Source organism: Copadichromis virginalis, linkage group LG7 (assembly GCF_057382275.1).
Source record: "Copadichromis virginalis isolate Kocher_CV1m ecotype Utaka linkage group LG7, C_Virginalis_male_GT1.1, whole genome shotgun sequence".
NCBI classification, from domain to species: Eukaryota; Metazoa; Chordata; class Actinopteri; order Cichliformes; family Cichlidae; genus Copadichromis; species Copadichromis virginalis.
This window is the reverse complement of record NC_140624.1, coordinates 36,147,076-36,159,337: the sequence shown is the minus strand read 5'-3', so window position 1 is coordinate 36,159,337 and position 12,262 is coordinate 36,147,076. Positions and strand designations below refer to the sequence as shown.

The 12,262-nt window shown below is 37.8% G+C and overlaps 1 protein-coding gene across 1 annotated transcript; it reads left to right on the top strand.

The window, feature by feature from the left end:
* Positions 1 to 5,058: 5,058 nt before the first annotated feature.
* Positions 5,059 to 11,389, top strand: LOC146705527 (glutamine synthetase-like). Its single transcript, XM_085463218.1, has 7 exons — positions 5,059 to 5,140; positions 6,111 to 6,285; positions 7,537 to 7,698; positions 7,780 to 7,926; positions 8,546 to 8,673; positions 9,906 to 10,105; positions 10,795 to 11,389. The coding sequence occupies exons 2-7, from the start codon at positions 6,117 to 6,119 to the stop codon at positions 11,096 to 11,098; spliced, it is 1,110 nt and encodes a 369-aa protein (XP_085319344.1). The 5' UTR covers positions 5,059 to 5,140; positions 6,111 to 6,116; the 3' UTR covers positions 11,099 to 11,389.
* Positions 11,390 to 12,262: the final 873 nt, after the last annotated feature.

The window sequence follows — 12,262 nt, the reverse complement described above, 5'->3', positions numbered from 1 at the left end:
TAAACAATTTAAAATCACAATTCATAGTTTTATATGTGAATTATATAATGTTAAGTTACTATTAAACAAATGACTGACTAAGTATTTTAGGCTTTAGTTTACTTCAGCCATATTCCATATAAATCAGGTATCATACAAAAATAAAAATAGCTTCACATACAGTCATGACAATAAAAGAATATGACTTTAAGGACTTAACATCATTACTTCAGTTATAGTACACCAACATCTCTGATACATTAGCACTAAGGGAACACTGAATGACCTGCTGGTTTTTGTCCATAAAACTGCTCATCTAAGATGACCACAAAGTAAAAGATCTCTCAGCAAAATTATGCAACAGTTTAGGCACTATTGCCCCGATCAAATCAGTGAGCTGAGACTTTCTATTCTCAACATGAACTACTGTTACAGCAACAGACATGGACTACTGGTGTCCCACACAACAACTCAATGTCCACTATGTGAAGGAGCCAAACACATGCCTGCTCCTCTCGTTAACTGAGATAAACTGCTGGCATATTTGTTTTACATCTATACTGTCCAGTCTCTCCTGGTGGACATACAGCAGCATTGTTTAATCTCATTTGAGTTATTGTTGACCTTAGCCATGTTTTTAGTCTTCTGAGAGCACTGAAGCTTCTTTCAGCCTCAGTACATGCATTTTATCCTCAGATTACAATTATTATTCTGTGCTTGATGTGCCTCACCTTTGGCCCTGGCTCTTCCCCTCTGACTGCACTAGGACATATTGCCACCTGATAAAATAACACATTGATTCGTGCCATATAAAAAGTGAGACATGGGAATTCAGATTCTTTGTCAAATATACACTAATGAATCAATTTACATCAGCAGCCTAACAACTGTCATGATAATAAATACTAGTTAATCTATAGCACTAAATCATCAGTCAGTCACCTGTGACCTCGCCTCTTCACCTCTGTCTGAGCTACAACATGGCAGAGCTGCCTCTGTCACCTGACAAATAGGACATACATGACAATAAGCTGCTTCAGTGTTTCTGTCAATTTGTGCAGCTCTTGACTCATCAGTAATGTTTGCAGGGTGAGTGCATTTTTAAAACAATTTGTGCAAACTGCACTACAAGGTGGATATTTGCAAAATCATGACTACCTCATGACATTTTGTCTCAAAAATTAACCTATGAATATGTCAGTGCCATTAGGATTAAATTATTGTGTCACCAACATTTTAATGTTAGACATATAATTTTAACAGCCTCTGTAAACTAATATCCTGACTTGCTCAAAGCTGCCGTTTTCTCTGACAGTTTCAATCAAAATTAGAAATGCTACTCTGAGACTGAGATAACTAATAGTGCTGCCTGTTGTGCAGTTAATTTCCAAAACACGTTAATCGTGGTTACATACGATTTTAGACTGATGTGGGCCAAAGCCTAGCATAGCCTGTAACGTTATTGTGACGGACACATTTTATGAGTTAATTTGGCTTTAAGTGACTTGTAGGTTTCTTTGAAAAATACTTATATCCAGGATCTTCCTTTTTGCTGCCATCCTCCTCGCAGCGCAGGATTGCCGCTGCTAAAACTAAACACAGCTCCCTGAAAGGCACAGCCAATCACATTGGCCATATTTGTCACATGAGGTAGGACTCCAGTAGAGGACGTAATTTAACTCTTTCTGCACCGCTGAGTGAATGAGACGTTGACAGATCGTTTTTTCCCCTTTCTATCGGGTTTGATTTTCTTTACTTGAATAGATCAAATTATTGGTGGGGACAATTCAATAATCGCTGGATATTGGTGGGGGCGTGTCCCTTCCGTCCATGCCAAATACGCCCGTGTGACTGATGTAAACTTCAACTTTAATGATTGGTGGACGCATTCATGATTATATCCATTAATCATAAACAATTATTTCCAGTGGTTCAGTTACCAGTGAAGTGTACATCCACTCAGCCTGATGAGTTTTGAGCACACGCCTAAATTACTCACCCAAAAAACATGTCTATTTTAAGGTGGCGTCACATTTTGTATCTAGCTAGATGTCTAACCTGTATGTCCCGTTTTGGGGATTATCATATTTGACCGAGGTAGCGATTATTACTTTCCTTTTGTGCATGACTCTCAGGCTGAACTTGAGTCTTAAGGTGAAGACAAACAGAAACCTGCTGCAACCTTCGCAGCAATCTCAAACATGCTGACATTTACATAGAGAAAGCTGATGGGAATGTTTTTTGTTTTTCACGTCTGTCAAGATATTTTGAACTGACTCTGGCACTGCAGTACTCATCCTCTGAGTACCAGGAGTATACCATACAGACATTAAGAGTAACTAATCTAAGATTTTATGCTGTATTTCACTACTGACTCACAGACTAATGCTGCCGTCCCCAGAGCTCCATCTCTGGCATGACAGAAATATTTATAAATAAAGTAAGGCAATACAAATAGGAAGCAAAATTAGCAAATACAGAATATGGTTTGAATTGGCTTAAAAACAAATCAAAAATAATTTTTGCTTAAGCTGTTTTATTTATTATTATTATTTGTTAGATACAGTAACAAGCAAAGAGAAAAAATCACTTATGACTAAACCTTTCTTTCTCACAATCATTGCAGACTTGTAAAACAAAATCTCTTTTAAAATTTTAATGAAACTCTTCTAAGTAATCAAACAGATAAACTGAGAAGATGGTGTAACCCTATTGGCAAAGGTAATAAGTTGCTTGAGGGGCTGAAGACAGCATTGCTTTTCTGAAAATGGCCATTTTTGAGAACAGTGCGGTGATCTGAATTCGTCTTGTGAATGGAGAGGATATCAGTTTAGCACAGAGTCCTCGTCAGTGAGTGCTGAAATAAAAATTGTTGACGGTGACAGATATCAGCACTGTCGTGAACTCATTTCCAGTTATTGAGAACTTGTTTCCTCATGCCACAACAGGGCAAAACAGATACGTTAAAGGTGGACTGAGTAGCTCAATAAGTTTGTTTTAAAAAATACATATTGTAGCACTTTGTTATAGGTTCAACTCATTAGACAAGAAATAAACAACATGCCCATTAAACAATAAAGTTTCATTGATTAGTAGGTATGCTTCTCCTGTGGCTTGAGAGATAGAGCTAATCTTTGCAGCATACTAGTGCAAGAAACTGAACCCTGAGTTACCCCTGATGCTTCTGTGTGACTATTAGGTTAAACAGGCTTGAAGGCAATGATGTCATGATCTCGGGTCTTTTGACCCAGCGTTTTGTGTTTTCTATTATTGTGATGTATTTTGGTTCTGGTTTTCTTGCTCTTTGGTTTTCGGTTCTGTTCTTCCTCAGTTTAGTGTTTAGTCATTTCTGCCTGTGTATTCCTCTGTGTAAAGTCCGTGTTTCTTAGTCTGTGTCTTTGCATGTGTGAGTTCCTGTTTTATTTTGAAGGTCTGTTTCTTTTGTCAGTGTTTCTAGTTTCGCTTCCCCTTGTCTTGTTATGTTCAATTAATGCCAGCCGTGTCCCCCTCCTGTTTCCCATTCTCTGATTGCCCTGTGTGTATTAAAGCCCTGTGTTTTTGTGTGCGCTTTGCTGGTTTGTCTGCGTGATCGCTCGCCGGCTTATGTTTTTGCTCTGTGTATCCCTGCATGTCTGTTTTTGGTTTCAGGTTTATTTTGTTAGTTTTTCTGGTTTAGGTTTTATTCTCGCCTTGCTGTTTGTTTTCACCCACCTTATAAAATAAAGCTCACTCTCGTCAAAAGTTGCATCTTGGGTCCTACTCTCGAACTCCACACGTCTGCCGCGCCAGACGTAACAAATGAGGCTTGTAGTAATCCATCCATAGTAGTCCATTTAGCAATCTAGTTGTTTGTTTTTGTTTGTTTGTTTGTTTGTTTTGGGAGGGGTTAGTTTTGTTTATATCAGAATTATTGTGCTACATTAATATGGTGATATTAATGTTGTATTAATGATGTTTTTCAGTTCACACTACATATTACAACACAAACACAACACAGTGAAGGCAGATGGCTCACAGTAATGAGATCGTCTCATTAAGGCAATGTGGTAATCCCTCCTTAAACTTGTTTTTAATTTGACTGAAAAGACATATCTATAAAATGCATTTCCTTTAGACTTACTTTGTAACCTCAACCTCAAGGTTAAGGTCAATTTCTGAAAATCACCTAGGATTTTCATATTTATACCACAGGTGCATCTACTGGTGTCCACCAGTATTTTGTTTTCTAAAATGTGGTTTTGTTTGTATTTCAGTAACAAGTGGTCTTCTCTATACAAGGAAGAATATCAGAGCAATAGGTTGCTGTAGTCATCAAATATCAGAGACAAGTGCTACTTTTTCAGACCCAATATCAAGTAAAGTAAACGTTGTCTTACAATAATGCCAACTGAGCAATTTGCTTGCTTGTGGCTGGTGAGCCCTACAATCTCTTTTCTTATTTATGCTCTTGGCCTGTTCTGCATCTACATCTCACACACTTCAATACATCCTCAATGGATCCCATGTGACTAATTCTTTTTCTGTTAGAGTTGCTGAATTTCTGCCCCTCTGCCTGATCTCAGAACAGCCAACCTGACGGAAACTGAAGCCAGCAGCAGCTTCTGGTCTCTAATTGTGTTCAGTGAGCTGCAAGACCCTCAGCTCAGCAAACAGCAGTCAGTCACTATCAGCAGATGGCCTTTCATCAGGTGGGTGTTTGTTACTGTTTTCCATGGGAGTTTGTGATACCCTGAGCTATACCTGTGCACTGTTTTCGTTTGGCTGGATAGGGGCACATACTTGGATCTTATAGGTCAGTGCTTTGTACATGAGGTGTGTACAGTATAAATGTAATATGTTTACCATTTGGTTTGTTTCTCCATAGAAGAGAAGCAGGAATACTGTCAAAGATTGTACTGAAGGCGCTTACAGTCTTGCAGGATTTGTTGTGGACTGATCAAAACATTATAGTGTATGTGTTTTTTTCTTGTATGTGTTTGCTGCTTACATGGACAACCCCACACAAAGTATTTAAATGCCATATTACGTCAGGACGTAACAGGTGACATCAGCAGCCTAGCTTGCGTTCTGGCTAAATACCACAAACAGGTTTAGGCACCTCATTCTCAAACTTGACTCGGAAGCTAGACACTTCTTCACCTGAAGAACCGACTGTAAAAGAGTAAGTTCAAATAATTCTTTGTTTTTGTTTGTTTAATTTGCTTCATTTAAATTTGAGAATGGTATGCCACTGTTTTCCAGTTATTAAGATATTAAGATATAACTAAAAAAGGGAAGAGATTGATCTTACTTTTTTCTTAATTTTCATGTTTAAAGTTGCCCTGTTAGTATCTGAAAGTATAACAATGAAACATTTTTTTTATCACAAATAGTTACTAAAAACTTTATTAAGACATATTTGATTAAAAGTTACATTCTTAAGACAAGAATGTAATAAAACATCAATAAATGTAATTAACATCATACAAATAAATGTAGGGAAACAAAAGGAATGAAGGTAAATTAAAACAAAGCAGCTACTTGTATATGAAATTGTTAAGACTACTCACTCTACATCAACAACTTTATCTGTTGACGAATGCAGCACTGACAGAACCTAAAATATATATATAAAAGTCAGTTTAGTCAAATTATAACTGTAATACATTAGATAAAGTTCAAATGTGTTTGACCTACTTATGAGTAGCATATAAGTGAAATAATGTCCAATTTCCTGTTTAGGGTTAGATACCATATGCTTATGTGCATCACTGATTACGTTATATTATTTTCAAATACTTTAAGTTTTCTTTTATTTCTCAGAGGTTGTCTGTGAATGTGTTTCAAGCCCTGGATGTTTATCTTCTTGGTGTCTGGTTAAATACCTTATAGCACTATATTTACATTCTGAAACTGATTGCTAGAAATCAGGAGTGTCAAACTCATGTGGAACTATAACTAGATGTGGAAAATTAATCTTGTGAGACTTGACAAGTGAAGTAATGCCGCTGGTTCATTTTAATAACTTTGAAAAAACCTTATAGTTGTAGGTTTGTTATGGGAAGAAAAAAAAGCACAACATGGAAATTGAAGGTGCCATAAAGTCAAAAAATGCCATCTGTTACTGTAATTATCCACTTTTGCAATTGAAGGTGAAAATGGCATCAGTGTCATCCAGCTCTCATCTCAACAAAACTGTGCGGCAGCAGTACATGAGCCTGCCTCAAGGACAGAAATGCCAGGTCACCTACATCTGGATTGATGGCACTGGAGAGACACTTCGGAACAAGACGAGAACTCTAGACACAGAACCAAAAAGCATAGAAGGTGAATGGCATTTTTAATAAGCTCTAACCTTTTGGGGTGAGAGGCACTTAGTCTAAAACTTAATGTTTAATTAGCTTTATAGTGAAGGGCAGCTTTTCTACCCTTTCAATTTGTTATTACAACCTGCCCGATGAGGCTTTGATTGACGTGTTTATTGAGACTCTGAATGTCTACAAGACTGTGAGCCAACTGCTTTCAAAACATTATGGGGGTGCACCTGGCACATGCCCATTCATACAATATTAATTAAAAAAACTGAAAGCAACACTAAAACTGTCATGTCTGAGGACTCAGTGTTTTGTTTCTTCATAATATGTTATGTTCTTGTTTATTCTGGTTATGTCTTTCATTATGATTTGCCATTTGTTAGGTTTCTGTTCTGTGCCTGCCCTGGTCCCACGTATCTGTGTTCCGTCTGTCCTTGATGTTATTATGTCTGCTCATGAGTGTGTTAAGCTCACTGTCTAGTCTGGATCTCTGTGTCTGTCATGTACTTCCTGTTTTACTTTGAAGGTCTATGTCTTATGTCAGTGCGTTCAGTTTTGTGCTCTCCCTGTCTTGTCTGCGTAATCAGTGTCAGCCATGTCTCCCAGCTGTTTCCTCTCAGTCCTGATTAGTATCTGCGTCTTCCCCTGCTAAATTTACACTGTGTGTTCCTTTTGCTAGCTCGCCTGCCTGTTTAGTTTGTTTTGTATTCTCAGTTTAGTTAGTTTTCTGTTCTGTTGTTATCCAGCAATAAAGCTGAGTGTTTTGAGTTTACGTCTGCCTCTGTGAGTCCTGCTTTTGAGATTCCTTCCTGCCTTCACACAGCCATGACAGAAACTTAAAAGAACTAAATAAAAGCTAAACATTTTCAAATGAAAAAAATAAACTGAAAGAAGTAAATCCACTGTGGAAACTCACTGAAATCTAACTGATTTATTATTAAATAGAATATTCCAGGTGTGTCTAAGCTTGAGAAGTTAGTGTGCTCGCTGTCTTTTCTTAATTTGTCTTCGCTACCAGAGAACTTTGGCACATTTTACTGTAATTGTGCTCTTTTATGTTTGTCTTTTTTCCCCATTGTCCTGTTACATTTATTTGTGTCTACTTTTAGTAACAGGGCCAGATCTCACCAAGCAGATAGTATGAATGGGAATTTTCCATGACATCTCTATTAACGTAGTTATCAAGTTAATCAGGTTTCACTTTAAAAAAGAATGTGAACACTGACGCCTAATCAGAGGAGTAATAAGAAGTCTCTATTTTTAGAAATACCTGAGTGGAACTTTGATGGCTCAAGCACCTACCAGGCCGAAGGCTCCAACAGTGACATGTACCTCATCCCGGTCTGCATGTTCAGGGATCCATTCAACCTTGACCCCAATAAACTGGTTCTCTGTGAGGTCCTGAAGTACAACCGTTTACCTGCTGGTACATTTTTTTCAGTCCATGCTTTTTACCCTTAACATCGTCTAAGATCATAATAATAGACTGCTCTGACTTTTATTTTAGAAACTAACCACAGAGCAAGCTGCAACAAAGTGATGGAAAAGGTCAAAGAGCACCATATTTGGTTCGGTATGGAACAGGAGTACACACTTCTGGGAACAGATGGACATCCATTTAGCTGGCCTCCAAATGGATTCCCAGCACCCCAAGGTAACCGAGCTGTCATTTTTTTTACTGTTTTTTATACAAATACTGCAGTGACAACCCCATTGCCAGCTTGTGGTAAATCCTTGTGCTATTATCTGGGTCACGGAGAGTGTGGAGTGAAGCAATATCCCACAAAATGATACACATTTACATTTAAAGTCAGAGAAGCAGAGGTAATGACAGAATTTCTCAGAAACAAAACAGACACTTTCCAAGAATGACAGGGTATGAAATCAGACAAAAGGAACAAAACCAAAAGTAGACTAGCACAGCTGATACGTTTCTAAACTTTAACAAAGGCTTTCACATTCTTAAGGAGCTTGTAAATCCATTCAGATTCTCTGAGCACCACACTTCTCTTTCCCACATGTTATCATTATTTTATTCAAGTTAGCACAGTGGTCTGTGCTATACAAAGGATTTCTGTAAAGTTAGAAAAGAAGTAGACAAATCATTTCTCAGACACTTCATATTGTAAATGTTTGTAATTTTTGTCTGAAAACAAGCATCACAAATGCACTTTTTATAGGCTCAGAACCTAAATGTTTATAGCCGTCGTACAGTTTTCATACAGTGTATCTTGATATTGTGGTTTTTCATTTGTGTCATCATGTGTCCTCAGGTCCTTACTACTGTGGGGTGGGGGCCAACAGTGCTTATGGAAGGGACATTGTGGAGTGCCACTACAAGGCCTGCCTCTATGCTGGGATCAAAATCTGCGGTACTAATGCTGAAGTTATGCCATCTCAGGTAAGTGAAAGTACTACTCCAATACATGGCAGTAGCACTTTATAATAAACATAGCTAATTAAATGTATGTAATATTTATTAATCACTGGTTACAATGTATTTTGTGTTTCTTTATGCCATTAACTTTTCTGCGATCTTGAGTTTTGGTTAGTAATAAATCTTTTATTACTACTCAATGAGCCTTTTCATTATAGGGCATCACGGAGTTGTTTTATTCAGAAAAACATGAAATAATTAAAAACTATTCTTATCTTCTAGTTCTCCTGCTTTGGATTTCTGCCAGTTGGATTTTTAGCTTCTTGTTTCGTTTTTATAACACCCAGAAAAGGTTGCATCACATTTCTTTTGTTTCCATTGCATTTTTCTTTTTGCATCGACGAGATACGTTTTGTGACATTGAGATGGGTAGATGGGTACACCTCCCCAACATACCACGCATAACATGGCTTTCTATGAAATACTCACGCTGCTACAGTCCAGTGATGCCACACAATAAAGAAAACAGTCTCACCCCAAACTTGAACCACAATTCCTGAACTTAACCAGCTAGTTTAAAACAGAAAATAAAATGATAGCAAAAGAGAAAGTAACAAAAGGCAAAACAGCACAACCTCCCTACTGAAATGCAATTTAAAACAAGTATAGGTCATAGTGACTATAAAGTCAGCTACAACTTTATTTACAATTTATTAGCTGTCCAAATAAAGTGGATGGCTCAACAGTATTTAATGACCACATACAAACATTAGTTATGACTTTACAGTTAATTCAGACAATGTTAATTTGATACAATACGATGACTAAATATTGTTATATATTACAAACATATGACATATTTATGAGACAAGCTATTTATCCCAGAACCTGGGGAAATACTCTGGTACAGCAGCCAAAACATTCAAAACAACCTACCTAAAAAAATATAAAAAACAACATTACAAAACAAAATTCTTCAGAGAAAAATGAGCTCAATGACGCAGAAAACACTGAGCTCAAAAAACTGAAATTTAATACACAGATAAATATGAAACATAAATATAATTCACAAGTGATTTCCAAGCAAATACTAGGCCATTAGCAAATGTTACTCATTATAATTTCTTTGTTTTCTAACAGTCAAAAAAAACTATCAAATTGCAGTTAGCTAAACGTATCATTTATTAACAGTGTTAATGTTTTCACCTCGAACATTTCCCTCTTGTCTCTGCATCTTTCTTTTTCTCTGGCTTCAGTGGGAATACCAGGTGGGCCCCTGTGAGGGCATCGAGATGGGGGACCATTTGTGGGTCTCACGTTTCCTTTTGCACCGTGTCTGTGAAGATTTCGGGGTTGTAGCAACTCTGGACCCCAAACCCATGAAGGGCAACTGGAACGGGACTGGTTGCCACACAAATGTCAGCACCAAGGAGATGAGGGAAGAAGGAGGACTGCAGTAAGTAAACTCCAGACTTTCAAAAGATACACATACAAAAGCTCTTCATTGTACTACAAAAAGGAGGACCAGTGGCACATTTGAAAAGCTTAAAAACAGCTTGTATTTTCTTATTATTTTTTATTTTAAGTATTTCTTTAAATTAAATAAAATGCAGCACTATATCCCCTCACCAGATACTTTATTGGATACTCTATGTATGCAATAAATTTGATTCAAGAAACGGGAAGAAATTATGTGTGTTTTTAAGTGACTGACTGCTAGTAACAAATTACCCAAAGATACAATTTTAAATTGGTTCTTTCCTAAGTTGTAGTGTAAATAAGTTATTCCCTTAAGTGAGATTCATAGATAAAAGTCTTCAGTGGCTTAACAAAAAAACAAAAAAAACCATTCTCTGAAAACGATCAAATACAAGGACTTGACTATAAAATGGTTTTAAAAAGCAGTCAATATCCAGAGCAAAACTTTGAAAGACCTTCAGAAAACCTGGAAAACTGTTGCTCAAGACCTGTATTTAAAAATTACAATAATGTCCTCTTAGAAGCAAATATGAAGAAAAGAGTGATGCTGTCTTAATCTTTACTAATCATGCTTAAACAACTGTTCACTGATGCTCAACATACTGCCTTCTCAAACATAGTAATAAATGGAAACTTCAGTAAAAATACATGTTTCTTTGATGGCAGGTACATTGAGAAGGCTATCGATAAGCTGGGGAAAAAGCACCCGGAGCACATTCGTGTGTACGACCCTCATGAAGGCAAGGACAACATCAGGCGCCTCACAGGTCTCCACGAAACCTCCAGCATCCACGACTTCTCTGCTGGAGTGGCCAATCGAGGTGCCAGCATCCGCATCCCACGGCAGGTGGGGCAAGAGAAGAAAGGGTACTTTGAGGACCGCCGTCCCGCAGCAAACTGTGACCCGTATGCAGTGACGAAGGCCATCGCCATAACCTGCCTATTGGAAGAAGAAAAAGGAGCCAAGTAGTAGAAAAGTGCTGCCTTTTTTAAAATTATATAATTTGTATAATATAGATAATATATATATAAAATGTATAAAGCAACACAGACCTGTCTGTGAGTTAACTTGAACTGGAGTAAAAGGATTCACTACAAGATGAAGAAGCCTGGAAGTAGATGTATGTTTTTCCTCTGAGCCTCTATACTGCTGCAAACGATTACTGCTCACTATGCTCCCTAAACTATTAATAACTGCTACTTTAAACTTGTGCTCCATCTGTAACCGCTGAGGAATGAAATAAAGATAATGGTGCTATGATTGCCTTCTTATCTATTTATGTCAGAAAGTCTCCATATACTTCACTTGTCATTGGTATGACTGTTGTAGAAATGTCCTTACATATTAGTGAATTTGTTGTTAGCACTCTTGCTGAGTGCCTAAACCTCAGCTGGCATCATATGTATCATCCAGTCTGGCTTTGCCTTACTCTTATCCAGTTTTGCCTCCAGTGGAACAGGCTGGCTGTACTGCCACTTTACCCACTTACTGCCAGAGATACCACTCCTTCATCCTGATAGCATACCTATTTCAAGTATCAACGTGATGCAGCTGCTACTTTTGGGCTCATATGGGATCTCCAAGCTTGCCCTATCTTGCTTTACCACTGGTAAGACATCTGATTTCTCTCTACTTAAGGTGGCTTGGGGCAACCATCTTGGTAACCATACAAATCTGAAATAGCAGTTCCTCCTTCCAAACACTTACAAACTAGCCAAAGTACATTCTGCCAACCTGATCTCTCCACAAATAAGTGGTGTGGGACCCAGAAGCCTTTGATAGTTTTGCTCGATGTGTTGTGTTATGTGGTTTTCATGTAGATAAGCTACTGCGAAAGGGACCGGTTGCTATAAAGACGGGTTTGTTGAGCACAGCCTCTGTCATTCCACTGACGAGTGGAACTGACAAAGCATATACACTGCCTGGCTGCATGTGAAATCACAGGCCAAGCATATCTCCAGTGGGGGAGCTGACATGCTTCAGGATCAGACCAAGCAAGTTAACAAAGGCAAAAAGATGCAGGGACACTCGTCCTCTGTTTACTACAATAGCCAATTAAACACTTCCCAAAGTAAACACTAAATAAAACTTTACTGCCAGTACTGTGAAATTTTGATTTATGAAAATTGAAGC